The sequence below is a fragment of the Amblyraja radiata genome, chromosome 10 (assembly GCF_010909765.2).
Source record: "Amblyraja radiata isolate CabotCenter1 chromosome 10, sAmbRad1.1.pri, whole genome shotgun sequence".
NCBI lineage: Eukaryota > Metazoa > Chordata > Chondrichthyes > Rajiformes > Rajidae > Amblyraja > Amblyraja radiata.
In genome coordinates, this window is record NC_045965.1 from 40,103,558 (window position 1) to 40,130,457 (window position 26,900).

General features: G+C 44.4%; 1 protein-coding gene across 1 annotated transcript in view; it reads left to right on the forward strand.

The window, feature by feature from the left end:
* The first annotated feature begins 891 nt into the window (after positions 1-891).
* Positions 892-26,900, forward strand: part of shisal2a (shisa like 2A) — a 30,696-nt gene continuing 4,687 nt past the window's right edge. Inside the window, exons 1-2 of the mRNA XM_033028624.1 lie at positions 892-1,655; positions 24,387-24,526. Coding sequence (XP_032884515.1) covers positions 1,474-1,655; positions 24,387-24,526 — 322 coding nt within the window. The 5' untranslated portion in view covers positions 892-1,473. The remainder of the gene's footprint in view (positions 1,656-24,386; positions 24,527-26,900) is intronic.

Below are 26,900 nucleotides of genomic sequence, written 5' to 3' on the forward strand. Positions count from 1 at the left end.
AACAGAATACATACAGCTGAGTGAGTATAATTTTATGGATGAGAAATTGTGTTCAACCAACTGATTACTTCTTTGACAAAGTAACTAGCATGTTAGATAACAAGGAAGCCAATGAATGTAGCAAATGTTGTTGTTCTATGAAGTGCCCCATAAAAGATTACCGCATTAGATAAGCACCTGTGGACTTGAACGTAATAGGTTAAGTCCAGGGGATCAGATATGGGGCTTTATGTGTGGGTCAGATATATGGTCAGTGCAGAGGGGCCAGGAGCAAGGCCAGGTGTGCATCCAGAGTCAAGGTCTGGAATAGTACTAGGTGTGCAGTCAAAGCTGGGACAATGGGAGTGGCTGTACACTCAGAAGAACAATCACCCCACAATTACCAACATTAATAAACAGATCTAGAGTGGGATACACGCTGATGCCTCTTGACTACATCCCTCGCTTCCTTCCTCTGCCTCTTTATCAGCCTTTTCCTTTCTTTGCAGAATTCGCTGGGTCAGCATCGCTGGCAATGGGCCGAATGTGTATTTTGATTTCTGATCACTGATCTTTGCTATATGTAAAGATGATGTAAAGATTTATAGAGACCCAGAATCATAAGTAGACAAAAAAAAACCTGGAGTAACTCAGCGGGTTAGACAGGCGAAATGGAATAGGTAACATTTCAGGTCGAGACCCTTCTTTAGACCGGCTTCGACCCGAAACGTCACCGATTCCTTTTCTCCAGAGTCTGACCGGCTGAGTTACTCCAGCTTTTTGTGTCTATCTTCGGTTTAAAAACAGCATCTGTAGTTCCTTCCTACCCAAAATCATGTGCCGTTTGTGCTCAGAAGTCGCTGGAGCTCATATATGTTGTTTACATTCATGAGCTAACTGCCGCATGAGCTGCCGCTAAGAAGTGCCGAGAGCCGTGAGAGGTTATACAATCAAGCGTGGACTCAATGTTCTCTATCAAGCATAATACACAGCAGACTGCAACACTCTTGTAATTGAACCGAGGGATCGAAAGTAACAGGGCAGTGGAAATCGTGGACTAAGGGTCAGGACCACGTATTTCCTCTACACGATGTACTTATTCCACGAGTGAGCTGAAAGGAATAGAATTGATTTTCATTCAGCGGGTTTGTCCAGTAAAAGCAACAGGTTTCTGGACCACGATGGAAGTTAATACAGCAGACAAATAGCTCTGACTGAGGCGGGGATCCGAAGCTCTTTGGATGGGGTTAATGTATCTGACCGTGGGCAGGAGAACATTGTAGAGCCGGCAAGTGCGGGACGAGGCGGGTTTACAGCCAGAGACAGATATTTAGCCGGTTCCCGGGGAGATCCTCCGGCCGGTTTACTTGAGGGGCCGGGAACCTGGCGCCAGCTGCCCTGGACGGCTCCAACTTTACTCGGACTAAATCCGTCCCGGATTCGCACCTCTCGGACCATCCAGGGGCCCTCAAACGCCCTCCCCCTGGGGTCACCATGAGTGCCGATTGCAGCGGCTATTATAATATCGAAAATATCTTAGTTTCTAATTTCACGTGTCCCAAACCCGAAGGCAATCTCGGCGCCAAATACTGCTGCGGCTTTAACGACATCAAATATTGCTGTGATGACCCTAACAGCTTCTTCCCGTACGCCTACAACTACATGTGGTGGTTAAGGTAAAGACAACTTTTTTCTCCTTCCATCGTCTGCAGGGAGACATTTGTCTCAATGTTCTCTGAAAAACCACTCATTAATACGAGTGTTAGCAACTGTCTAATAAAAGGCATCTTCCAGGGGATCTTGTCGGGTCAATGATTCAGACATCTAAGGTAACGCAGTAATAGTCCACGCAAAGGCACTGTTAGCAAACTGCTGCTGGATTGGCATTATTGACAAGGCTAATATTATTTACTACACGTTTGCATTAAGTATAAATCCCTCAGAACAAGTGGTAGTAAGTAATGTGTCACGTCCTACGAGCTAACAGTTAATTGAGTGGAAATGCTACTCGTTTGTGTCCTCTGCTGACGGGAAACTCGAGCTGCTTCAAGCACACCTTACCTTGACTCTTTCACATCCAGTGGGATTGCTAAATAGAAGCGTGGTGGACTGCAAGCAAAAAGACCCTTTGTTAAATTAAACCCATTAATGTGTTCTATATCTCTCTACATCATCGTTTATAGATATCTCTCGTTTCCCTTTTCCCGTGACTCAGTCTGAAGAAGGGTCTCGACCCGAAACGTCACCCATTCCTTTGCCTGTCCCGCGGAGTTTACTCCAGCACTTTTGTCTATCTTCGGTTTAAACCAGCATCTGTAGTTCCTTCCTACACACTTTATAGTTTTACTGAGTAGTAAGAGCTTTATGTTTTGTTTGCAATCATTTGTCCTCAAATGAAAATGTCGTGATAACACAAACTAGAGGCTTGTACAAAGTAAAACCTCTTAATAAATGTACACCCCAGTGCTTGTGATCAAGCGCAAATAAATGTAAATGCATATTTTGTACTTATACTACATCCAAAAACTTAAATATGCATTGATCAGCAATAGAAAAATATAAACGAAATATGAGGAAGAATATTTTCAGCCAAACCATGTTTATAAGTCCACAACATTTTCAAGGGGTGGTTCTGACCTATTTTGTAGTGCTAGTGTAAGGTGTATCTGTCTGAAAGTACCGTGACATGGATTCCATGACAACCAGGCAGATCGATGTGTGGCCTTCAGCTGTGTACGTGTGGGGGGGGGGGGGGGGGGGGGGGGGGGGGGGGGTTTGTGCCGTGGTAGAAGGAGTGGGGGTTGCTGGTGCAGTTTGAAGATTGGGGTTTATGGTGAGTGGTGAATTAACTAAACTCTGAGCCTAAAAACAGAAATTGCTGGATATTCTCACGGATCAGTCAGCATTTGTGGAGTGAGCAAAACAGAATAATATTTAAAGAGAGTCAAGTGTGTTTAATTGTCATGTATACTTCTCCGTGGATTGTCACCTTGGCGTGGTGGAGAAGCTTGTGTGGACCTGAGATCCTGGGAGCGATGCCGTCTGGAGCTATGCTCCTGGTAGGGCCACCCATGGTATGCTTCTGGTAAGGTCGAGGGGGAGGACTCTGACAAGAGCAATCCGACCAAGACCTCAACGATGGAACAGGCGGAGGATGATGGCTGACCTTAGTAGAGTGTCACAACGGCTGGGAAGGCGGATGAAGGCTGCAACAGAAAAGGATCTCCGGTCACCTTGGACTCCATGCCACCGGATCCTGACCCAGATCTGTCAAGGACCATGGGGTGGCTGCCTGTGCACCAGTCTCCCCACGTTAACCAAAGTTATGCACAGGCGTCCTCCATATAGCACCCTGGAGGGGTGAAGGAAAACACCAAATGCAAACCTCCACTGCCTTGTGGCTATTACCTTTTTCAGGAAAAGTGAAGACTGGATCCGGCGGAATACCCGGAGGAGACCACCATTTGGCGGTCCAACGGGTAGGAAGGTGGACCCAGCAAAGCGTCGTGGAGCGCAATTAGAGCACAATGTTCATGTAGAACACTGGTGGCCATCCACTGCATCCTGACCTATCGCCACTGGATCCAGATAGGCCGGGACGAGAGAGTGAGGCTGACAATTTGCGCAACTCTCCCTCATTTTAATCCAAGTCAAGCGCAAGTCATGACTTCAGGACCCGTACCGCCCAATTGGGCAAAGCAAGATCACCACAGGAGCGCATGTAGCTGAGAATAAGCGCACTGCAGAATCTCAGAGGAAATGCGCCACGTGCAAGGCTCGAGCCACTTCAACTTCTAGTGCAGCACCCACCCAACCAAAGATTATAGAGGAGATACCTCTAGTATCTTTGCATCCAACTGTGTCCCATATGCGGGCGAGCCTTCTGGGCCCGGCTTCGTCTCACCAGTCACCTCTGGACCCACAAACAAAAGCACTGAAGTCGTGGTCTTCTTCGACTATGAAGGACGAACAACAACAACAAAGCAACATATCAACAATGGAATGAGTATACATAACAATTAAACATATTTGACAAATCAGTGACTTAATAGGCCCGTAAATACAATACAGAAAGATAATAATAAAAAAACAGTAAATTAATAGCTAATACTAGGTAATATTTCAGGTCAATTACCTTTTGTCAAAATTGGTAACGTATAGAAAGAGGCCATTTCAGTTTATTGAATTTCTGCCAGCTCAGAGCAACCACATTCCCCTTCAATTTTTAATTGTAGATTCCCAGCATTTGCAATTTTTGCTTTTTAATTAGTTTTTCTTCATCAAGGGTTAAAAAGGAAGGAAAAAAAATCCCTGCTTGTTTATTGTCAATTTTTGAACAGTGAATGGATTCCTGGGGGAGAGAATTTAAAAATAAAATAAAACACGTTGCAACAGCAGCACCAGCAAGCAGAGAGGGTTTCCATCCAATGGTGTTGGGGATAACAAGCGAAATAAACCATTACAATGAGCTTATGAGAGCTATGTTCAAAGATTTAGTGCTGTGGAACGGTGTGACAAGCAACCTATTCACTGTCTATGTTGTTATACAATTAATAAAGTGAATACTTCTCCCCGTTGTAATAAGAATAAACTTGCAATTTTATAACCACTGATGGATTGTATTGAATCTTGTTGTAATATGTAAATGATGCAAATTCTCTCTATGGCATCAATATAAGTAAATAGTTCTTAGTTCATGTAAATTTCCTTCCATATTGTAACAGATAGATGTGACTTTTCACTATTATTTACAACCTTTAATACTAGGGGAATTATTTTACTATATTTTGAGATTAATGCATTTAATTTCCCCTGTTTTAATAACCATAGATAAATATTCAATAAATATGTTGCTTTAGTTCAATGTACACATATTAGGGGTTTGCCATGATTTAAAGTTTAGATAATGGAACAATCCCATATTCTGTGTTCTGTAATACTGTTTCAAATTTACTTCAGGCTGTAATAGATAAAGGTATTTTTTTTAGTCTGTGTTTCAATTTTCCGTTTCTGTCAATATTCTTGTACACATCCATTTTTTTCACAAGATCATTAGAGATAGGAGTAGAAATAGGCAATTCAGTCCATCAAGTCTACACCATTCAAGCATGGCTGATCCATCTCTCCCTCCTAACCCCATTCTCCTGCCTTCTCCCCATAACCTCTGACACCCATACTAATCAAGAATCTATCTATAAATCTATCTATATATCCATTGATTTTGCCTCCACTGCCTTCTGTGGCAAATAACTGATTCACCATTCTCTGACAAATTAAATTCCTCCTCATCGCCTTCCTAAAAGAACGTCCTTTAACTCTGAGGCTATGACCTCTAGTTCTAGACTCTCCCACTAGTGGAAATATCCTCTCCACATCTAATTTATCCAAGCCTTCAATGAGGTCCCCCCTCATTCTTCTAAACTTTAGCGAGTACAGGCACAGTGACGTCAAACGCTCATCATATGTTAACCTACTCATTCCTGGGATCATTCTTGTAACCCTCCACTGGACCCTCTCCATAGCCAGCACATCTTTCCTCAGATATGGTGCCCAAAATTGCTCACAATATTCCAAATGCTGCCTGACCAGCACCTTATAGAAACTCAGCATTACATGCCTGTTTCTGTATACAAGCCCTCTCAAAATAAATGCTAGCATTGCGTTTGCTTTCTTTACTACTGATTCAATTTACAGATTAACATTTTGGGAATCCTGCACAGGCGCTCCCAAGTCCTTTTGCACCCGCGATTTCTGGATTCTCTCCCCATTTAGACAATAATCTACGCCTTTATTCCTACTGGAAAGGGAATGACAGTTAAGATTTGATCTTGGTAGGCAAGAATGTGAAGAGATTTAACAAAATCTAGAGAAAATGCTTGATGGAGAATGTCAAGGACAACATTATCATCATAACTTGAACTTTTCTCTTTATTCCTGCCTGATTTTGATTGGTAGTATAACTCAGTGAGCAGGAGCTGGAAATTGTTTTTTGAGCACTTACAATACCTCTTCAATCACTTCAACCTCCAGGATAGTCCAGTGGGAATGACAGTTGATCCGATGGGCCTTGTTCCTGGCCAAAGCTACATCCAACACCGTTGCTAATAACAAATTGCATTAACCATTGTTCTAAATTTCGAGGTAGTTGTGATAACAAAATTACTATGATGTAATTTAAATTGACAGGAACTATGTGATATTTCCACATTAATAGTTTAACCTAAAAATCCTGCATTTGCAGTTTGTGATCCTACTCACCTGAAGACTTTCACAAACTGCACAGTTTCCGCTATTACAATATATCTAGAAATTGTTTTTTGAGCACTTACAATACCTCTTCAATCACTTCAACCTCCAGGATAGTCCAGTGGGAATGACAGTTGATCCGATGGGCCTTGTTCCTGGCTACTTGAATTGATACATTGACTTAGTATTGTCATGTGTACAGAAATACAGAGAGAAACAACCAAGCCATAAACAAGTTTAACAGGTAGTGCAAAGAGAAAACTATTGGAGTGCAATATAGTTTTACAGCATTGTAGTGTTACAGTTACAGAGAAAGTGCAGATTTAAAAAAGTGAAATGGCCGCAATGAAGCAGGTTGGGAGATTGGGATATCACCTAAAGTTTATGGGAAGATATGTTCAGTAGTCTGATAACTGCAGGGAAGAAGCTGTTCCTGTATGTGATGATATGTGCTTTCAAGCTTTTGCATTTCTGCCCAAAGGGGAGAGGAGAAGAGGGAAGGTGTAAGTGTCCTGGATTATGGTGGCTGCTTTTCCAAGGCAGTGTGAAGTGTAGGTTTGTATAACGGACAGGGTTACAACCACAACACTGCAATTTGTTGCGGTCTTGGCTAAAGTAGCTGCAAACTAAGCAATCGTGAATTTTGGTGATTTGCAAAGTAACTGGTATAAGATATTTGAAAATCTGATACTTAGTTATAATAGGCCCAAATGAGTATTTACTGTTTAGTAAAGTTTATATGATTATTAATATATTCATTTTATGGATATGTATTTTATTTCTTTACACGAATATTTAAAATTGCAAGAATTTAACTTGTTCAAGAGTCACTTGGTCCAGATATGATGCAGCGGACATGGGGGTAAAGATTGTAGATTGACTTAATTTATTCTTTCCATCTTACCCTGACACTGCCAGAGGTGCAACTGGTTGAACCGGGTTCAATCTTGACCTTGAGTGCTGCATGTGTGGAGTCTGCATGTTCTCCCTGTGACCACATGAGCTTCCTCCACGTGCTCCAGTTTCCCCCCCACATCCTAAGGATATGCGGGTTTGTTGGTTAATCGGCCTCTTAAGATTTCTCCTAATGTGTCGGGAGTGGATGAGAAAGTGGGTTGACATGGAACTAGTGTGAACGGGTGATCGATGGTTGGTATCTACTCAGAGGGTCGAATGGCCTGTTTTCATGTTGTATCTCTAAAAATAAAGCGAAAGGACTGAAGATGATGAATGTACTACGTTCCAAAAGGCTACAAAGAAAGACAGTTCAGCACATTTTATGTATTTATATAGATTTTAACAAGGCTTTTGATGAGGATCCACATTGTAGGTGGTCAGAATAGTAAAAGTTTATTAGATTCAGGCAGGAGTGACAAATTAGATCCAAAATTAGTTCAAGAAGCAATAATGGTTGATGAGTATTTTAGTGAATTGAAAACTTGAAGGCTAGTGGAAAGTGTCCAAAGGAGTTGATTCTTAAAATATAAATTTAATTCTTTAAAATTAAAATTTAGGTCAGATAAAGAAATTTGCAGGTCACAATAACAAAATGCTGGTGTGATTGATAGTAAGACGGACAGCTCTAGATGTCAATAGAGATACAAGACCACTGGAATCTGGAGCATCTACAATCTGCTGGAGGAACTCAGCGGGTTGAGCAGCATTTAGATTTGAAAGGGAATAGTCAATGTTTTGGGTCCAAAATCTGCATTAAAACTGAGAGTAGAGGAAGATTGCCAGTATAAAGAGAGGAGAGGAAATGGTGAGACAAAAGTGAGAAGTGATTGGTGGATGGAGGAGGGGTGAAGGATGACAGGCAAAGAGGGCCAGGAAGGCAGAGGATGGAGTGGAATGGCAGACACAGGTGCATGATGACTAGAGGCAGTCAGAAGAGAAAAAGGAGACATCAAAGATGGCAGATGCTGCAAATTTTAGAACACAAAATGCTGGAGAAAGAGATTGACAAGTTCTTGATTAGTAAAGGGCCTGTCCCACTTGGCCGTCATTCACGCACCATTTACGCGGCCTGCTAACATGTGGGTAGCGCATAGGTAGCACGTGGGTAGCGCGGGACGGGCGCATGGAGTGGTGTGGAGGAATGTGGACTTCGGCCTGCACAAAATCTTTGCGCGCCTCCGGCCTGTCGCGTAACTGATGGCCAAAGTGGGACAGGCCCAAGACCCTGGCACGGCGTAACGTCTCACCTCCAACAGCAGCAGAAGCAGGCAAACGATTGTCGAGCTTGGCCTGGGGCACACGGCTGTTGCGGATCCGGATCCGCCCCCACTCCTACTCCCAGAGCGGGGCCAAGACGATTCGAGATAGACCCAAAATGCTGGAGTAACTCAGCGGGCCGGCAGCATCTCTGGAGAGAAGCAAAGGGTGACGGAAGGAATGGATGATGTTTCGGGTTGAGACTCTTCTTCAGTCTGAAAAAGGGTCTCGACCCGAAACGTCACCCATTGCTTCCCTCCAGAGATGCTGCCGGTCCCGCTGAGTTACTCCAGCATTTTGTGTCTATCTTCAAATGGCGTCACGCGCTCCAGACTGCTGTGCGGACGCATGATGACATGCACGACCGTTGTGCCATCAGTCACTACCGGTCTGTCGCGTAAATGACGGCCAAGTGGGACAGGCCTTTAAGAGTGTCAAAGATTACAGGGAGAAGGCAGGAGAATGGTGTTGAGAGGGAAAGATAGATTAGCCACGATTAAACGATGGAGAGATGAGAGGTCAAATGGCCTAATTCTGTTCCTATGACATGAATTTATGTAAACTCTTCTGTTTCCAGGTGCAAACTATTTATTTTTACATCTTTGTCATGCAAATCTGATTATCACTGCAACATTAGCATTGTTGTTAAATTTTCTGCTACTGCTAAACACTAAAATTTAATACAACACTAGACAGCTCCCCCAACGCAATATTCCACCACTTCCCCCAACGCAACCCGTTCCCCAACGCAATTTTCCACCACTCACCCATAACCCCCAACTGCGCAGGCGCGGCTCATTTCTCCTCATCCCCCAACACACCCTCCCCCTCCTCTTCACTCTCCCTCTTCTTTCCCCTCTCCTCCTCCCCTCCCCAATCCCTCCCTCACCTCTCCCTCCCTCCCTTCCTCCCTCTCATTTCCCCTACCCTCAGTAACTCCCTCCCTCCGTCCTTCCATAACTCTCCCCTCCCAATCCCCCTCTTATCCCTCTATCCTCCACCACCCCCACTCCTCACCTCCCCTCTCCCCCCAACTATCCATCCTCACCTCCCCCACTGCCCTCCTCTCCCTCTATTCCCCACTCCCTACCTCACCCACTCCCCCCCTCCTCTCCCTCTATTCCTCCTCCTCCCCCACTCTCCCTCCTCACCTCCCCCACCTTCCCCCCCGTCCCTCTATTCCCCCTCCTCGTCCTCAATCCCCCCAATCTCCCACCTCACCTCCCCAGGATCTTTCCCCTCTCCCCTCTCCCCTCTCCTCCCTCCTCAATCCCTCCCTCACCTCTCCTTCCCTCTCCTTACCCCTACCCTCAGTCCCTCCCTCTCTCCCTCCCTCCCTCCCTTCCTAACTCCTATCCCCTCCCTACCCCACTCCTATCCCCCACTCCTCACCTCCCCCTATCCCCCCACTATCCCTCCTCACCTCCCCCACTGCCCTCCTCTCCCTCTATTCCCCACTCCCTACCTCCCCAACCCCATCCCCCCCTCCTCTCCTATTCCCCCTCCTCCCCAAATCTCCCTCCTCACCTCCCCCACTTTCCCCCTCCCTCCCTACCCCCTCCTCTCCCTCAATTCCTCCACTCTCCCTCCTCACCTCCCCAGGATCTCGAGGTTGCAGCCGTCGGCCTCAGAGCCAGGCTCAGCGCCCAGGCCTCAGATCCTTGGCGCGGCCTCAGCCCGCCGCAAGGGCCTGATCAGCAGCAGCAGCTGGCGGCCTCAGAGCCAGCCACAGCGCCCAGGGCCCGGATCGTCAGTGCCCAAGTCCCGGATCGTTGGCGCCCTCAGACGCAGCCCCACCTGCTGTCCACCCGGCAGAACTTTGTGGTGCATACTCTACTCACTCCGCTCCTTCAACATTATTTTCCTTGTCGGGCAAGGCGGGCGCCGCTGGTGACTGACAGCGGACACGGCCAATCATTATGGCGATGGCGCAGGAAGGGGCGTCGCACTGATTGGTGACCGACAGGAGAGGAGACCAATCTGCATGGCGGTGACTGATGGGAGAGAAGACCAATCTGCGCATGAGCGGTTTAAACATCTTAAAACATTAATATGTTTTAAAATATACCATCGATCGGAACAAAACATATTGCATTTGCAGCACATGAGAATGGTGAGTAAGGTGGCAAAAAACTGTAGCACTCTCGTGTATCGTTTTTGCGCAGATAGAAAAACCACGCAAAACGGAAGATAACAAGATCAGAGTTTTAGTTATATACCAGACTAAGTGGGACACGTTGGGTCCCTGTCACAGGGGATGCCCGGTCCCCCACCGCAACCTGTTCCTCAACGCAATATTCCACCACTCAACCGTTCCCCCAAAGCAACCCGTTCCCCCAAAGCAACCCGTTCCCCCAACGCAACCCATTCCCCCAACGCAATATTCCACCACTCACGCCTATTCTCCTTCCATCAAATTCACCCCTCAATGTCCCCTTCTCCCTCTACTCCCCCCGCTATCCCACCTTGCCCATCACGCCAGACCCCTTCTACCCCCCTCCCTACCATCCTGCACTCCACCACCCCTCTACCCCTCTCCCTCCCTCTCTTCCCCCTCCCTCCTCCATATCTCTCCCCCCCTCCATCCCTCATCCCTCTCTCCCTCCCACCCCCTCATCCCTCTCCCTTCTCCCTCCATCCCTGCCTCCCTCCTCATCCCTCTCTCCCCCCTCCCTCCATCATCCCTGTCTCCCTTCTCCCCCTGTCTCTTCGCCCCCCCCCCCCCAAGCTGTGGGCCGGGCTGCACCGCTTCCTCTCACCGTGTAACGCTGCGGGGTGTTAGGGCTGCTCCCGGTATCCGCGCCTGCGGGCAGGAGCCGCTGGAGCGCGGGACCCGCGGTGTCCGCCAGCGGGTAGACCGTGGGGCTCGGCGCTGCCCCCCCATCTCCCTCCTCCCCATTTTCCGCATCCTCCTCCCCTCACTCCCATTCCCTGCCCTCCACCTACCCAGGTCGTAGGGCAGCGCCAGGGCCTGGAACTCGGCCTGGTTCTCGTACTCGGCCCATCCCTGGCTGTAGGCGGCCGAAGCACTCACGGGCCTGGGTCTCGACGGAGCCAGGCTCGTGTTCCGGGGGCGTGGCGAGGGTGGCAGTTTTATTTTTCAAAGTTTTCTTTTTAAATCTTTAAATATCGAATTACTTGTGAAATATAACATCAAATCTGAAGGAAACTTGACAAGTCCGATGACGGGAAAAATCTGAGTAAGGTTCTTCAAAAATGTCAGCGCTACCGGAAGAGTCTCCCTCTCAAAGGCAGTTATTATTTTCAAAGTTGGGGTGGAAGATTGCAACCTTCCACCCTGTTTTGACGAATGCAATCAAACCGCCATGCACAATCAAATAAGATCAAATAGAACAAGTTGTCCTACAACTTTAGGCTGTGCACGCCATATGCAAGAAGAAGAAGATTTTCAAAATTGGCTTTTTTTAAACTTTAAACATCAATAACTTTTGAAATATAACATCAAATCTGAAGGAAACTTGACAAGACCGAGGGGAAAAATCTGAGTAAGGTTCTGCAAAAATTTCAGCACTACTGTGTACCATTTTGGCGAAGATACAATAACATGTACACACACACACACACGCGCACACGCGCACACACGCACACACACACACACACACACACACACACACAGAAACAAGATGAGACTTTAAATAGTATATAGACTAGACCAACTCCTGAATCAAATATTTGCGGGTTTAAGTCTCGCCCCAACGGTGGAAACACACAGATCGAAACTGATATTCTAGGGCTTTACCATAGGTGTGCTACACTGTTGGGCGTCACCTTTGGATGACGTTAAATGAGGTCCCAGGCTGCATTATTGGATGGATGAGCAATTACTGGATATGAAGCCAAGTATTTGAACGTGCTGAGAGCGATTACCTTGTTGGCAAAAAACTCATAAATTTTGGAGGAGACACAGTAAGATTTCTAGTCCCTCAGCAGGGATCCATGCTGCAAGAATGCTGTTTCTAGTCAGTATTAGTTAACCTGTGGTGAACCATGCAGAGAATAGCCTTATAATATTGTGAAGACTTGGGTAGGAATATTGGCTCTCCCCATGAAATATTGACTTGTGCCCATGGAAAACTACAGAGTGCAAATATCTTCGAATGGAAGGAAGGAGTAAAACATACTATTGTGTTTAAGAAAAACTCTTCTGATAATATTGCACAATATTGCGTATGATAATTCAAGCCATTTGATGATTTATATTGTGGGCTGAACTACTTGAATGGATTATGGTGGTGAAAATTCACAATTCTACAAACTTATTCAAATTAACAGAGAAGAAAATACAATTATACATATTCATTTTAGGAGTGTTTTACTCACAATCTCTCTGAGGGAAAATAAATAACTGGAGCCATGACTTTTTGCTCATTCTATTGAAAAGAATAGAAAATGGAGGTGTCAAAAGGAAAACACTCTGTATGTTAGAAATTGGAAATGTAACCAAGAACTCATGCAACACACATGAACAGAGGAGCAGAGTTAAGATTTGGGTCAGTGACTATTCACTAGAACAATTTAATCTTTGCATGCTATTATTTTTAATGACAAGAGTTTCATGACAACAGCACTATATGATTATTAGGCAATATGTTGAATGCTTGTGCACGGATGCAGTCAGATCAAACCTTTGTTTTGCTGCTAATTGGATTGTTTGTGTGTCTTGAAGTATTAACTATAAAATTACATTGTAGTATTTAACACAAAAATGTATTACTAAACACGTTAAATTTGTTTAGAATATAACCGCTTTGTAGTTTTTCACAGAGTAATTTTAACATTTATAATATGATTATCTGAACTTGGTGGTGAATGTGGGTGATTTAAAAGTGAGACAAAGTGCTGCATTTACTCAGTGGGTCAGGCAGCATCTCTGGAAAACACAGATAGTCATTGTTTTTGGTCGGGACCCATCTTCAGTCATTAAAAGTGATGATTATTGGTGATTAATCCATTTTAAATTTTATTTATGAAATGCCACCAGATCAATTTGCCAAAAATAGCAAGGAATATTTTGGATATTTGTTTTAATTTTAAAATTGCTCATTGGTGCCTTTTAACTGGGGTGCTTTGACACAGTTATTGTCGAGGTTCTTGAATACAGCACTCATCCAGGCAGGTGGGAGGTATTCCTTCACATTCTTGGATTGTGCGTTAGATGGTAGTGTGAGTCCCGTTTTTCTCTTACATCGGTTGTTTCGACAATAATCGACCGGACACCGGGGTTGCTTTAAACGTACGTTTATTCAGCAGGAGTCTTTACACAGGTTAACAACCTAGCAAAGAGTCAAACTCTCTGGCCTTATTCGTAATGTCTTATATACTTTAATCACCTCCCACATTCCCCAATCAAGCAACAGACACGTACGCAATGGTCAGGATAACAGGTACGTACATATAAGGAGATGTTATTTAGTGGAACAATACTAGAGCTCAGACAGGTACATTCCTCAGCCTTCCAGGCGCGGCGGTTTGTATATTCCTCAGACTTCTGAGAGCCAGCCATCTCAGTCAGACGGGTGCGGGTACCATAGTCGTGAATATTCAGTAACTGCAAGACAATGTGTATTTCTCCTGACTACAACTTCCTAAAACCTGCAGCTACATTTTCAGCAACTTTGGTCAGCAGCCATTTTATGTTTTAGTCCAGTCAACCTGGCCAACCATTTTACCTTCACAGAACAATCTTACAGCGTTTATTCAAGATTTACATTCACAGTAGCATTTGGAGAATTGCAATAACCCAGACATATATATCCAAATATGACTTTTTAAGAAACACAAATGTGTTACTTTGAATACTCTGAATAATTCCTTGATTAGATAGGGCGTCAAAGGTAATGGGGAGAACACGGGAGAATTGGGTTGAGAGCCATGATCGAATGGTGGAGCAAACTCGATGGGCTGAATGGCCTAATTCTGCTCCTATGCCTTTTGGTTCATTCCATGGCTTATACAACTTGAATTTTCACCACCATGGTCCAGTCAAGGAGTTTAGCCCAGACTATTATTCTGTGAGCTCAAATAGATTGTGTTTTATGTATTATCAGATTATTATTTTGCATTTTGAGAGCTTTTCTTTTTAAAATTATATCACGTGTTGCTCTACAATGTGGAAATAGATGCTACATAGAATATGGAACAGTATTGACCATGACATCAGATTAAACTAATCCCATCTGCCTGCGTATGGTCCATATCCTTCTAATTCTTGCCTGTTCACGTGTGTGCCAAAATACCTCTTAAATGTTGTTTATGTTTCAACTTCTACCATTCCCCCTGACATGGGATACAGGCATCTATCACACTTAAAAAAATTGCTTTGCAAATCACCTTTTACCCTTTCCCCCTCTCACTTTAAACCTATGCCCTCTATTATTTGACTTTTCTACCCTGGGCAAAGGACTCTGATTATCTACTCATCTCATCTATATTACTGAATGTCTGATCTTGACCGCTTTTGGCCCACTGTGCTGCGATTTCCGAGAGAACGCCGCCACCTACGGCCGTCATTTTTGGCCACCTCGCTCAGAGCCCCCCTCCACCTTCCGGGACCAGAGGATTTTTCCCACCGATGAAAAATCAGAGAGATATTAATGTTTTTAAACAAATTGCCATCTTACTCAGTTCCCCTCCTCTCATCAGGTGCAGAGGATTCTTCCCGTCAATGAAAAACAAAAGTGTTATTAATGTTTAAAAAATGTTGAGGATCTCTCTCCTGTCAATCACGCCATGAAGGCCACTCCTTTTTCGGTGGGAGGGGGAGGGATTATAAAACCCGGAAGTGTGGGTGTGGTTTAGTCTCTGCATGATGGGGGGAGGGAGAGGTCACGACTCTGTCTGAGCTGTGAATCAACTGAACACACTGAATGTCTACTGTGTGGTTTTATGGCGGTTTTTATGGTTGTTTCACCCTGCTTGAATAGTATGAAACTGCATTTGAATGTGGTGGCCTTGCACGAAATGTTATGAAACTGCATTTGAATGTGGTGTTGTTGCGCCCTGCATGAAATGGTATGAAACTGCATTTGAATTTGGTGGCCTTGCATCATCCTTGAAATGGTATGAAACAGCACTTGAATTTGGTGGCCTTGCACCCTGCTTGAAGTGGTAGGAAACTGAACCTGAATTTGGTGGCCTTGCACCCTGCTTGAAGTGGTATGAAACTGCACTTGAATTTTGTGGCCTTGCACCCTGCTCGAAGAGGTAAGAAACTGCACTTGAATTTGGTGGCCTTGGACCCTGCTTGAAATGGTAGGAAAATGCATTTGAATTTGGTTCCTAGCACTCTGCTTGAAATGGAATTTGAAGGAATAGCCGTGAGTCAACTGCCAGCCCACCAACCGTGAGTGAGCTGCCAGCACATCAGGCTTGAGGGACTGAGCTGCCACCCCAAGAATCCATTTGGCCCACAATGTTCACACTAGCCCTCTGGAGACCAGTAGTCACTGCAGCCAACAACACCCATACCAGCGCTCCTGAAAGCTCCCCCCCCCCACTGGCCACCAATATTGGAATTGGTGGAGAGGTGGAATATTGCGTCGGGGGACCAGCCCTCCCGTGTGAACATGGGACCCAACGGGTCCCACTTAGTCTAGTAACTTTATATATCTCCAACAGGTTGCCTCTCAGCCTCTAACTCTCCAGAGAAAATGCATCAAATTTTCCCATTCTTAATGTTAGTACGTTCCAATACAGGTAACACCTCAGTGAACTCTTTTGTACTTCCAAAATTTCCACATTCTTTCTATAGCGAGTTGACCAAAACTGCACCGAGTGCTCCAAATATGGCTAAACCAAAGTTTTATAAAGCTGCAACATGACTTGTCAATGTTTATACTTGATGGCCTGATCAGTGAAGGTAGACACACAATACACCACTTTTACCACTATATCCATTTGTATGGCCACTTTAAGGAAGCTATGGACTTGCACCCCAAGATCCCTCTGTACATTAATGCTCCTAAAAGTCTTGTCATTTACTGTATTCTTCATTCTTGTATTTGATGCCCAAAATATAGCACCTCACATGTGTCCTTATTCAAGTCGGATGAAGATGGCAGAATTCCATCTGCCTTTTCTCAACTCAGATTTCCATCTGATCTATATCCCCCTGTTCCTTAATACCTTCCTCACTATATACAACTCAACTAATTTTCATGTAATTTGCTAACTTATGGATTGGACTGCCAACATTTTCATCCAAATCATTAATATATGTAACAATATGTAACCTGTATTGATCCTTGTGGAACAGCACTGTTCACAGACCTCTACTTAGAATAACACCCCTCCACCACCACCCTTTGTCTTCTACGACTAAGTCAATTTTGAAATCAAACCGCTAATCAATGTGGATCCCATGTGACTTAATCTTCTGGACCAATTTATCATGAGGGACCTTAGCAAATTTGAAAAAAATGATTTAATCAAGGGATGTGGGTTTGCAGGAAGAGCAATCATTTAATTGCACCTTGCTAGCTCCCACTTGAGAAAGTGGTGTTGAGCAGCATTCTTAAACCTCTGCAGTCCTTGAGATGTAGGAATACACACAATGTTGTTAGGGAGAGAGTGTCCAGTGACGATGAAAGAACACTGATTTATTTCCAAATTAGGATGTTGTGTGTTGGAGGACAATTTCCACGTGATGTTATTTCCATGCTTTTCTTGCCTTGTCCTTCGAGTTGGTAGAAGTTGTAGGGTTGGAAGGTGCTCTCTAAGAAGTCTTGGTGAGTTTAGTTTAGCTTAGAGATACAGCGTGGAATTAAACAGGCTGCTTCCTGAGTTATGTTATCATCCAGGCATAGAAACATAGAAACATAGAAAATAGGTGCAGGAGTAGGCCATTCGGCCCTTCGAGCCTGCACCGCCATTCAATATGATCATGGCTGATCATCCAACTCAGTATCCTGTACCTGCCTTCTCTCCATACCCCCTGATCCCTTTAGCCACAATGGCCACATCTAACTCCCTCTTAAATATAGCCAATGAACTGGCCTCAACTACCTTCTGCGGGAGAGAATTCCAGCGATTCACCACTCTCTGTGTGAAAAAGGTTTTCCTCATCTTGGTCCCAAAAGATTTCCCCCTTATCCTTAAACTGTGACCCCTTGTTCTGGACGTCCCCAACATCGGGAACAATCTTCCTGCATCTTCCTGCATCTAGCCTGTCCAACCCCTTAAGAATTTTGTAAGTTTCTATAAGATCCCCCCTCAATCTTCTAAATTCTAACGAGTACAAACCGAGTCTATCCAGTCTTTCTTCATATGAAAGTCCTGACATCCCAGGAATCAGTCTGGTGAACCTTCTCTGTACTCCCTCTATGGCAAGAATGTCTTTCCTCAGATTAGGAGACCAAAACTGTACGCAATACTCCAGGTGTGGTCTCACCAAGACCCTGTACAACTGCAGTAGAACCTCCCTGCTCCTATACTCAAATCCTTTTGCTATGAATGCTAACATACCATTCGCCTTCTTCACTGCCTGCTGCACCTGCATGCCTACTTTTAGTGACTGGTGTACCATGACACCCAGGTCTCGTTGCATCTCCCCCTTTCCTAATCGGCCACCATTCAGATAATAATCTACTTTCCTGTTTTTGCCAACAAAGTGGATAACCTCACATTTATCCACATTATACTGCATCTGCCATGCATTTGCCCACTCACCCAGCCTATCCAAGTCACCTTGCAGCCTCCTAGCATCCTCCTCACAGCTAACACTGCCCCCCAGCTTCGTGTCATCCGCAAACTTGGAGATGTTGCATTCAATTCCCTCGTCCAAATCATTAATATATATCGTAAATAGCTGGGGTCCCAGAACTGAGCCTTGCAGTACCCCACTAGTCACTGCCTGCCATTGTGAAAAGGACCCATTTACTCCTACTCTTTGCTTCCTGTCTGCCAGCCAGTTCTCTATCCACATCAATACTGAACCCCCAATACCGTGTGCTTTAAGTTTGTATACTAATTTCTTATGTGGGACCCTGTCGAAAGCCTTCTGAAAGTCCAGATATAACACATCCACTGGTTCTCCCTTATCCACTCTACTAGTTACATCCTCGAAAAATTCTATAAGATTCGTCAGACATGATTTACCCTTCATAAATCCATGCTGACTTTGTCCAATGATTTCAACACTTTCCAAATGTGCTGCTATCCCATCTTTAATAACTGACTCTAGCAGTTTCCCCACTACCGATGTTAGACTAACTGGTCTGTAATTCCCCGTTTTCTCTCTCCCTCCCTTTTTAAAAAGTGGTGTTACATTAGCTACCCTCCAATCCTCAGGAACTACTCCAGAATCTAAAGAGTTTTGAAAAATTATCACTAATGGATCCACTATTTCTGGGGCTACTTCCTTAAGTACTCTGTGATGCAGCCTATCTGGCCCTGGGGATTTATTGGCCTTTAATCCATTCAATTTACCTAACACCATTTCCCGGCTAACCTGGATTTCACTCAGTTCCTCCATCTCATTTGACCCCCGGTCCCCTGCTATTTCCGGCAGATTATTTATGTCTTCCTTAGTGAAGACAGAACCAAAGTAGTTATTCAATTGGTCTGCCATGTCCTTGTTCCCCATGATCAATTCACACGTTTCTGACTGCAAGGGACCTACATTTGTTTTAACTAATCTTTTTCTCTTCACATATCTATAAAAGCTTTTGCAGTCAGTTTTTATGTTCCCTGCCAGTTTTCTTTCATAATCTATTTTCCCTTTCCTAATTAAGCCCTTTGTCCTCCTCTGCTGGTCTCTGAATTTCTCCCAGTCCTCTGGTAGGCTGCTTTTTCTGGCTAATTTGTACGCTTCATCTTTTGTTTTGATATTATCCCTGATTTCCCTTGTTATCCACGGATGCACTACCTTCCCTGATTTATTTTTTTGCCAAACTGGGATGAACAATTGTTGTAGTTCATCCATGCAGTCTTTAAATGCCTTCCATTGCATATCCACCGTCAACCCATTAAGAATCAATCGCCAGTCTATCTTGGCCAATTCACGTCTCATACCCCCAAAGTTACCTTTCTTTGAGGCAAATGGGCGTATTCCTCACACTCCTGACTTGAGCCTTGCAGATAGTGCAAGGCTTTGGGGAGCTGGAGGTGAGTTACTCGCCACAGGATTTCTAACCTCTGAATTGCTCTAATAACTACATTGTGTATGTGGCTACACCAGTTCAGTTTTTGGGCAATGATAAAACCTTGGATATCAATGGTGGGGAGATTCAGTGATGATAATGCCATGGAATGCAAAGGGGATGATAGGTAATTTTTTTGTTGTTGAATATTGTCATTGCCTATTGCTTGTGTAGCACAAATGTTACTTGCCATCTATCAGCCCGGATCTGGATGTCGTCCAAGTCTTTTGCATGGGGAAGTGGGCTGCTTCATTAACTGAGGATTCATGGATGATGCCAAACTTTGTGCAATCATCAATGAAAACCCCTCCTTCCTTACAGTTGAAGGAAGGTAATAGATGGAGCAGCTGAAGGTGATTGGGCCTAGGTCACTATTCTGAGAAATGTTTGCAGAGATGTCCTTTGGCTGAGATAATTGACTCCAAATACCACAGCCTGTATTCGGTATGATTCCAACCAGCAGAAGTTTTTTCCTCCTGAATCTCTTATGCTCCAGTTTGCCTGGGGTCCTTGATGCCATACTCTATCTAACGCTGCCTTGTTATCTGGGACAGTTACTGTTACTTCACCTCTGAAGTTCAGCTCTTTTCATGTTTGGATTAATGTGGTAATGAGGTCAGGAACTTGGAGACTTTGGTGGAACCCGAAATGAGTTCCTCTAACCAGGTTGGTACTGAGGAGGTGCTTTTTGGTAGCACCATCACTTTGCTGATGACCAAAAGTAGACTATTGGGGTGGTGAATGGCTGGGTTTGATTTGTCCTGCTTCTTGTGAACAGGACAATATGGGCAATTATCCACCATGTCGGAAAGATGCCAGTGTTGTAGCTGTACAGGACATGGGTATGACAAGCTCTGTAGCACAAGCCTTGTGTATTATTAGGGATTTTCAAGTTGAGAGAGAGAGGGCCATGGTTGGAGAAATGTGCAGGAAAAATGTGTACTTCCACTCTAACCTTGTGTCTTTGATCTTCTATGTAGTTCCATAGAGGCTGAACAAATTTTCAAGGATCAGCACTTCACCTTCCAACTTGAAATATAATAGAATCAACATTAAGTTCAGCAATCTCATGTAATCATCCCTGCATCTCACATTGGCATAGCTGGTAGAGCTGCTGCTTCACAGCACCAGAGACTCTGGTTCGAACCTGTCCTCGGATACTGTCTGTGTGGAGTTTGCATGTTCTCCCTGTGAATGTGTTGGTTTTCTCTGGGTGCTTTGGTTTCTAACCACTTCCCAAAGACATGTGGGTTTGCAGATTAATTTGGCCTCATAAATTGCCCCTAGTGTGTAGGGAGTGAATGCAAAGTTGGGATAACATAGAACCAGTAATGATCGCTGGTTGGCATGGACTTAGAGGGTCAAAGGACCTGTTTCCATTTTACCTCTTTCAATCAATCAATATTTGGGTATTTTTTTCTTCTCTCTTCATTTTTCATCTAGCTCCTCTAATGTACATCTCTTATCTTTACCTTGGGGTCAAGGAAAGAGCGTTCACGTCGCGGCCCTATTCCCACCAATCTTTCCACCACCACGTACAAGAAGCACAAGAAGCGCAAGACGGACACCATTGTGCAGATGCCGAGACGTGTGTTCAGCTCTGGCTGAACAACTTCTAATATTGTGTGTGGACTCGATAAGAAGAAGATCTTTACCTTGCCCTCTGTCAGCCTGCACCAGCATTATATGCGCCATTCAATCTCTCCTGGTCTCTACCCATCACAGTTATTTCCTTCAGTTTGTCTCTCCCCTTTCTCTGCCAAGTAAAATCTTGTTCCATTTACAGCTTTTCTAAATTCTGAAAAAATGTCAGCAACTTGTTCTGCATGGGTTCTTGATTATAATTGCATGCAATTTCATGTTGTGCTGTAAAACAGCTCGCACTGTGTGTAGCTTCAAAACTGATGGGTTCTCTATCAATTCCTTTCTCATGGGTATTTCTTGCTTTTTGTTGAATGGAGCTTTTTATGTGGTAAATAATTAAATGGGAAATAATTTTCTTCTCTTGTGCAACCTAGTTTTATCTTTTAATGGTAGGTCATATGATTGCTACAGTCTTTCCAACAGATAGTGTCCAAGTACTAAATGCATTACAATTGGAAAAATCTGTAAGAATAATCCTAATCATTTTAATTATTCTTGGTTGTATTATTCAAGACTCCTCTTGTTTCAGCTATGATAATTCTTAACAAATCTTGTTAACTTCCTTTGTATTGCATTTACACCAAATTACTGCATTTCATATTCTAAAAAACTCTAGAAAATAAGTTTTCAAGGCTATCATTTAGTTTATTTTTTACAGTAGCAACTACCCTGGTAGAAATACGGGTTCACACCCTCTTCATCGAGCAAATTCAGTGGGCAGGAGAGGCAGGAGAAGGACAGAGAGAGAGGAAAGACTGGTAGGTTAAACTGCATTTATTTTAATGCAACGAACCGGACAAGTAAGGCAGATGTACTCAGAGCATGAATAGGTCCATGGGACTGGGACATTATAGCTATTACCAAAAACGTGGTTGAACGATGGACAGGAACAATGTTCCAGGAAACAGATGCTGCAGCAGTGATAGAAGTGGGGGAGAGATAGTTGGGGTTTTTTTGATTAGGGAAAACATCAAAGCAGTAATTGGAGAGGATATTTCTTGGGGATCACCCATTGAGGCTGTAAAGGTGGAACTCAGCAATAAGAAGGGGGTGATCACTTGATGGGATTGTACAACAGATCCTCCCAATAATCAATGGGAATTAGAGGAACAAATATATAGGAAGATCACAGGTAACTGTAATGATAGGGTTGTAATAGTAAGTGATTTTAACTTCCCTAATATTGACTGGGACTGCTATAGTGCTATGGGCATTGATGGGGTTGAAATGTGTAAAGCACGTCCAAGAAAGATGGCCCCTTCTGGAGAAGGGCAACACAGGATCTCTCATTGGAAATGAGGCAGGAAAATGACTGAAGTGTCATTGGGGGTGTTCTTTTGGACTAGACCACAATTCTATTAATTTTAAAATAGTTATGGAATTGGATGGGACTGGTCCACGGGTTGAAACTTACATATGAGGCAAAACTAATTTTGATAGATTTGGACTGAAACTTGAAAAGCTTGATTAGGTGAAGCGGTTTGCATTAAAGGGATATTGGCAAGTGGGTAGCTTTTAAAGATAAGATAAGGAGAGTTCAGGCCCAGCATGCCTGACAGGATTAGGGAAACTTGGTTGCTGAGGAATATTGAGCATCCCTTCAGGAAAAAGAGGCATATGTCAAGTATAGGCAGCTAATAGGGGATGTAGGAGTACATTTAAGAGAGAATTCTGAGAGATTCTATAAGTATATTAAGAGCAAATCTATATCATATATTTATAACTATTACTAAAACTCTCATCTTGACCACTTCCGGTTTGCGTTTTTTTTAACTTTCACAAAAACGGTAACGTAATCACTAGGATTTTTCGCCACCTTACTCACCGTTCTCCTCTGCTCCGAGCGCACCAAGTTTTGTTCCGATCGGTGAAATATTAGAAAAGTTATGAAGGTTTAAAAAATCATGAGATCAGCAGATTGGTCTTCTCGGCTGTCAGTCACCATGAAGTTAACACCCCCTTCTGGCACCCGTGGAGAATAAATCCCCGGAGGCGAGGCTGAGTCCGTGAGCAGCGTGTTAAGTTGAACCGGAAGCCTCTCAGTGAAGTCGGAGTGGGGCCGGGAGCTACTGCGTGAGGCCAAAAGCTGAAGGTGCAGGGTGAGCAGAGTGCGAGTGGCATCTGCTGCGACAACCTCCCCTTTCCACACATCCCTTCTCCCTCCCCCCCACCCACCCTTCCCCCATGCCCCCCTTCCCCTCTCCCCCCTTCCCCTCTCCCCCCTTCCCCTCTCCCCCCCTTCCCCCCACCTCCCTCACCCACCCCCCCCTTCCCCCACATCTCCTCCTTCCCCTACACCCCCCTTCACCCACACATCCCCTTCCATTTTCATTAACAGCCAACATTGTGTTTAGGTTATTTTAAAGAAAAAACACAATTTTCATCGAGAATTTCATTTTTTTTAAATTGCGATTTTCATTGTGGGGGAGGGGGGGGGTGGTATGAGGGGGTGGTGAGATTGGGGCGGGGGGAGGAGGGGATAGAGGGGGAGGAGGGGGTAGGGAGGGGAGAGGGGTTATGGAGGGAGGGAAGGAGTGACTGAGTAGGGGAAAGAAGAGGGAGGGTGAGGTGAAGGAGGGAGTGGGGAGGGGAGGAGGAGAGGGGAAAGAAGAGGGCGAGGGAGTGCTGAGGGATGCGGAGTAGTCTTCTGCATTATTGTTCAAAGTTGCAAGTTCGCTTCCAAGGTATTACTAGTAAAGACAGATTTGTCACTGTGGACAGAAATATCCAGGTTGTAAGGCTTAGAGAATTTTGATGGAACAGCAAAGATAAGAATGGTCAGAATCGAGTAAAAACATCTTGGGTGAGTGATGGAGCAATCTTGCCATCATGGCGTGTTATCAAATCAGTTAGGCTACAGTTCCACTTATCTGTAATATAAAGAGGACAGTAATAGTCCCTCATGGTGCAATTTGTAAATGATTTGTGGAGGTTCCAAGCATAATAGGTTCTATATCTTTTTTCATTTGAAGTTGTCTTATGTTTGTAAACTAGTGGAAATGTTTCTAAATGCAAAACTGTCTCTGTTATTAAGTATTGTACAACTCTTTCGGCAAATTAATTAGTTTAAAAAAAAGTAATAATGTGGCTGACTAACAACCTAAGTACAAGTTTAAGAACCTTTGCCTGCACATTGTGTTTCAGTATCTGGGCTCTGGTGGGGCTTTCCATAGCTGCTGTGGTTCTCCTGGCTTTCGTCATCACGGTTTGTGTTTTGTGCTACCTTTTCATCTGCACTAAACCACATTCTCGACTGGATAATGGATTAGATCTGCAAATACTGGGTAAGATTAATGTTTTTTGACAGTGTATATTACTTATTTTTGAATTTGTGTATGCAACTATTATTTTTACCTAATTATCTTGCACCAATCTTGTTGACTGCAAATACTTAGAAATAATAGCCCCAGGCTGCTGTTGAATGAATCATAAATAGGAGAGAAAGAAGCATGACATTGGGGCATTTCGAAGCACTTCACATCTACTGCAGGCTTTTTTAAAGAGTTATCTCTGTTTTAATTTAAGAAATGCAGCTGCCAATTTGTGCCTGGCAAGTTTCACAAGCCACATGATAATAACAAAATATTCAAATAATCATGGTTGGGGAATATGCATTTACTGGGGGATTTTATGCCCTTGCTCTTCCTCGGAGCGGTTCTGCAGTGAATCTCACATCAACTCATTAAAGCATAGAGCCGTGTTGTTTGAAATTTCATCTCAGTGTAATATTCAGAAACAGAGAATACTGGAAATATCCAGCAGGTCAATGGCATCTGTGGAAACTAAACAAAATTTCAGCTCAAAGATCCATCATGAAACTGGGAAAGCGAAGCAAGTTTGTTTTAAATTGTGGAGACAGTGCAGGAGGGTTGGATAGCACTAAGGAAACATTTTTGATATCAGTTTTGCTATTTATTAAGCTGTTGATGAAGCCATGTGGTTGGTGGGTTAATAAAAGAGATTTGAGAGGAGAGAGAGTGGAGTGGAGGGAGAACAGCAAAGGAACATGTGAAGCCGTGAGATGCCGAGCTATACCAGCAGATCAAGTAGTGCTAGTGGAGTGTGAAAGACTATGAATATTACAGATGGATGACCTATAACAGTTGGGGTGGGAGATTGCAACCTTCACCTGGCCTGCCCAGTTTCGACAAATGCAATCAACCTAGTATGCACAATCAAATAAGATCAAATAGTACAAGTTGTCCTACAACTGTAGGCTGTGCACACCATACGCAAGAAAAAGAAGAGGACCTATAACAATACATGGCAACATTGATAGAACAATGAAAGGGAGCTACCTAAAGATGTTGAATTCAGAACATTAGTGCTGATTCCAGTAATCAAGCAGCACTGGAAGATTCCACTATTTTTAGAACATAGAAGGGGCCCAGAAGGGGCACAAGAACAAGCCCTTTGGCCCACAATGCCTGTGCTGAACTTGATGCCAAGACCATCACTTATCTACCTGCACATAACACATTTCCCTCCATTCCCGGCATACCCATATGCCTATCCAATAGTCTTTTAAATGTCACTAACCTACAGTATCTGCTTCAACTTCCACTCCAGCAGGGCATTCCAGGCATTCACCACCCTCTGTTTAAAAAAAAAACCTGCCCCTCCACACCTCCTTTGAATTTTGACCCTCTCACCTTTAAACTATTCTAGGAAAAAGATTCTGACTGTCTACCTGATCGATGCCTCTCATAATTTTATATACTTCTATCAGGTCTACCAGCATCCTCCAGCATTCCTGAGAAAACAATCAAAGTCTGTCCAACCTCTTCCTGTAGCTCATATCTCATAATCCTGGCACCAGTCTGGCAAACCTCCTCTGCATCCTTTCCAAAGCGTCCACATCCTTCCTATAATGTGGCGACTAGAACTGCACGCAATACTACAAGTGCGGCCTAACCAAAGCCGTATGAAGCTGCATCATGATTTCCTAGGTACACAAAATTGCTGGGGAAACTCAGCGGGTGCAGCAGCATCTATGGAGCGAAGGAAATAGGCGACGTTTCGGGCCGAAACCCTTCTTCAGACTGATGGGGGGTGGGGGGGGAGAGAAGGAAGGAAAAGGGGAGGAGGAGGAGGAGCCCGAGGGCGGGCGGATGGGAGGGTGGGAGGAGACAGCTAGAGGGTTAAGGAAGGGGAGGAGACAGCAAGGGCTAGCAAAATTGGGAGAATTCAATGTTAATGCCATCCGGACGCAAGGTCCCCAGACGGAATATGAGATGCTGTTCCTCCAATTTCCGCTGTTGCTCACTCTGGCAATGGAGGAGACCCAGGACAGAGAGGTCGGATTGGGAGGGGGAGTTGAAGTGCTGAGCCACCGGGAGTTCAGGTAGGTTATTGCGGACTGAGCGGAGGTGTTCGGCGAAACGATCGCCCAACCTACGCTTAGTCTCCCCGATGTAAATCAGCTGACATCTAGAGCAGCGGATGCAGTAGATGAGGTTGGAGGAGATACAGGTGAACCTTTGTCGCACCTGGAACGACTGCTTGGGACCTTGAATGGAGTCGAGGGGGGAGGTGAAGGGACAGGTGTTGCATTTCTTGCGGTTGCAACGGAAAGTGCCCGGGGAAGGGGTGGTGCGGGAGGGAAGGGAAGAATTGACGAGGGAGTTGCGGAGGGAGCGGTCTTTGCGGAAGGCAGAC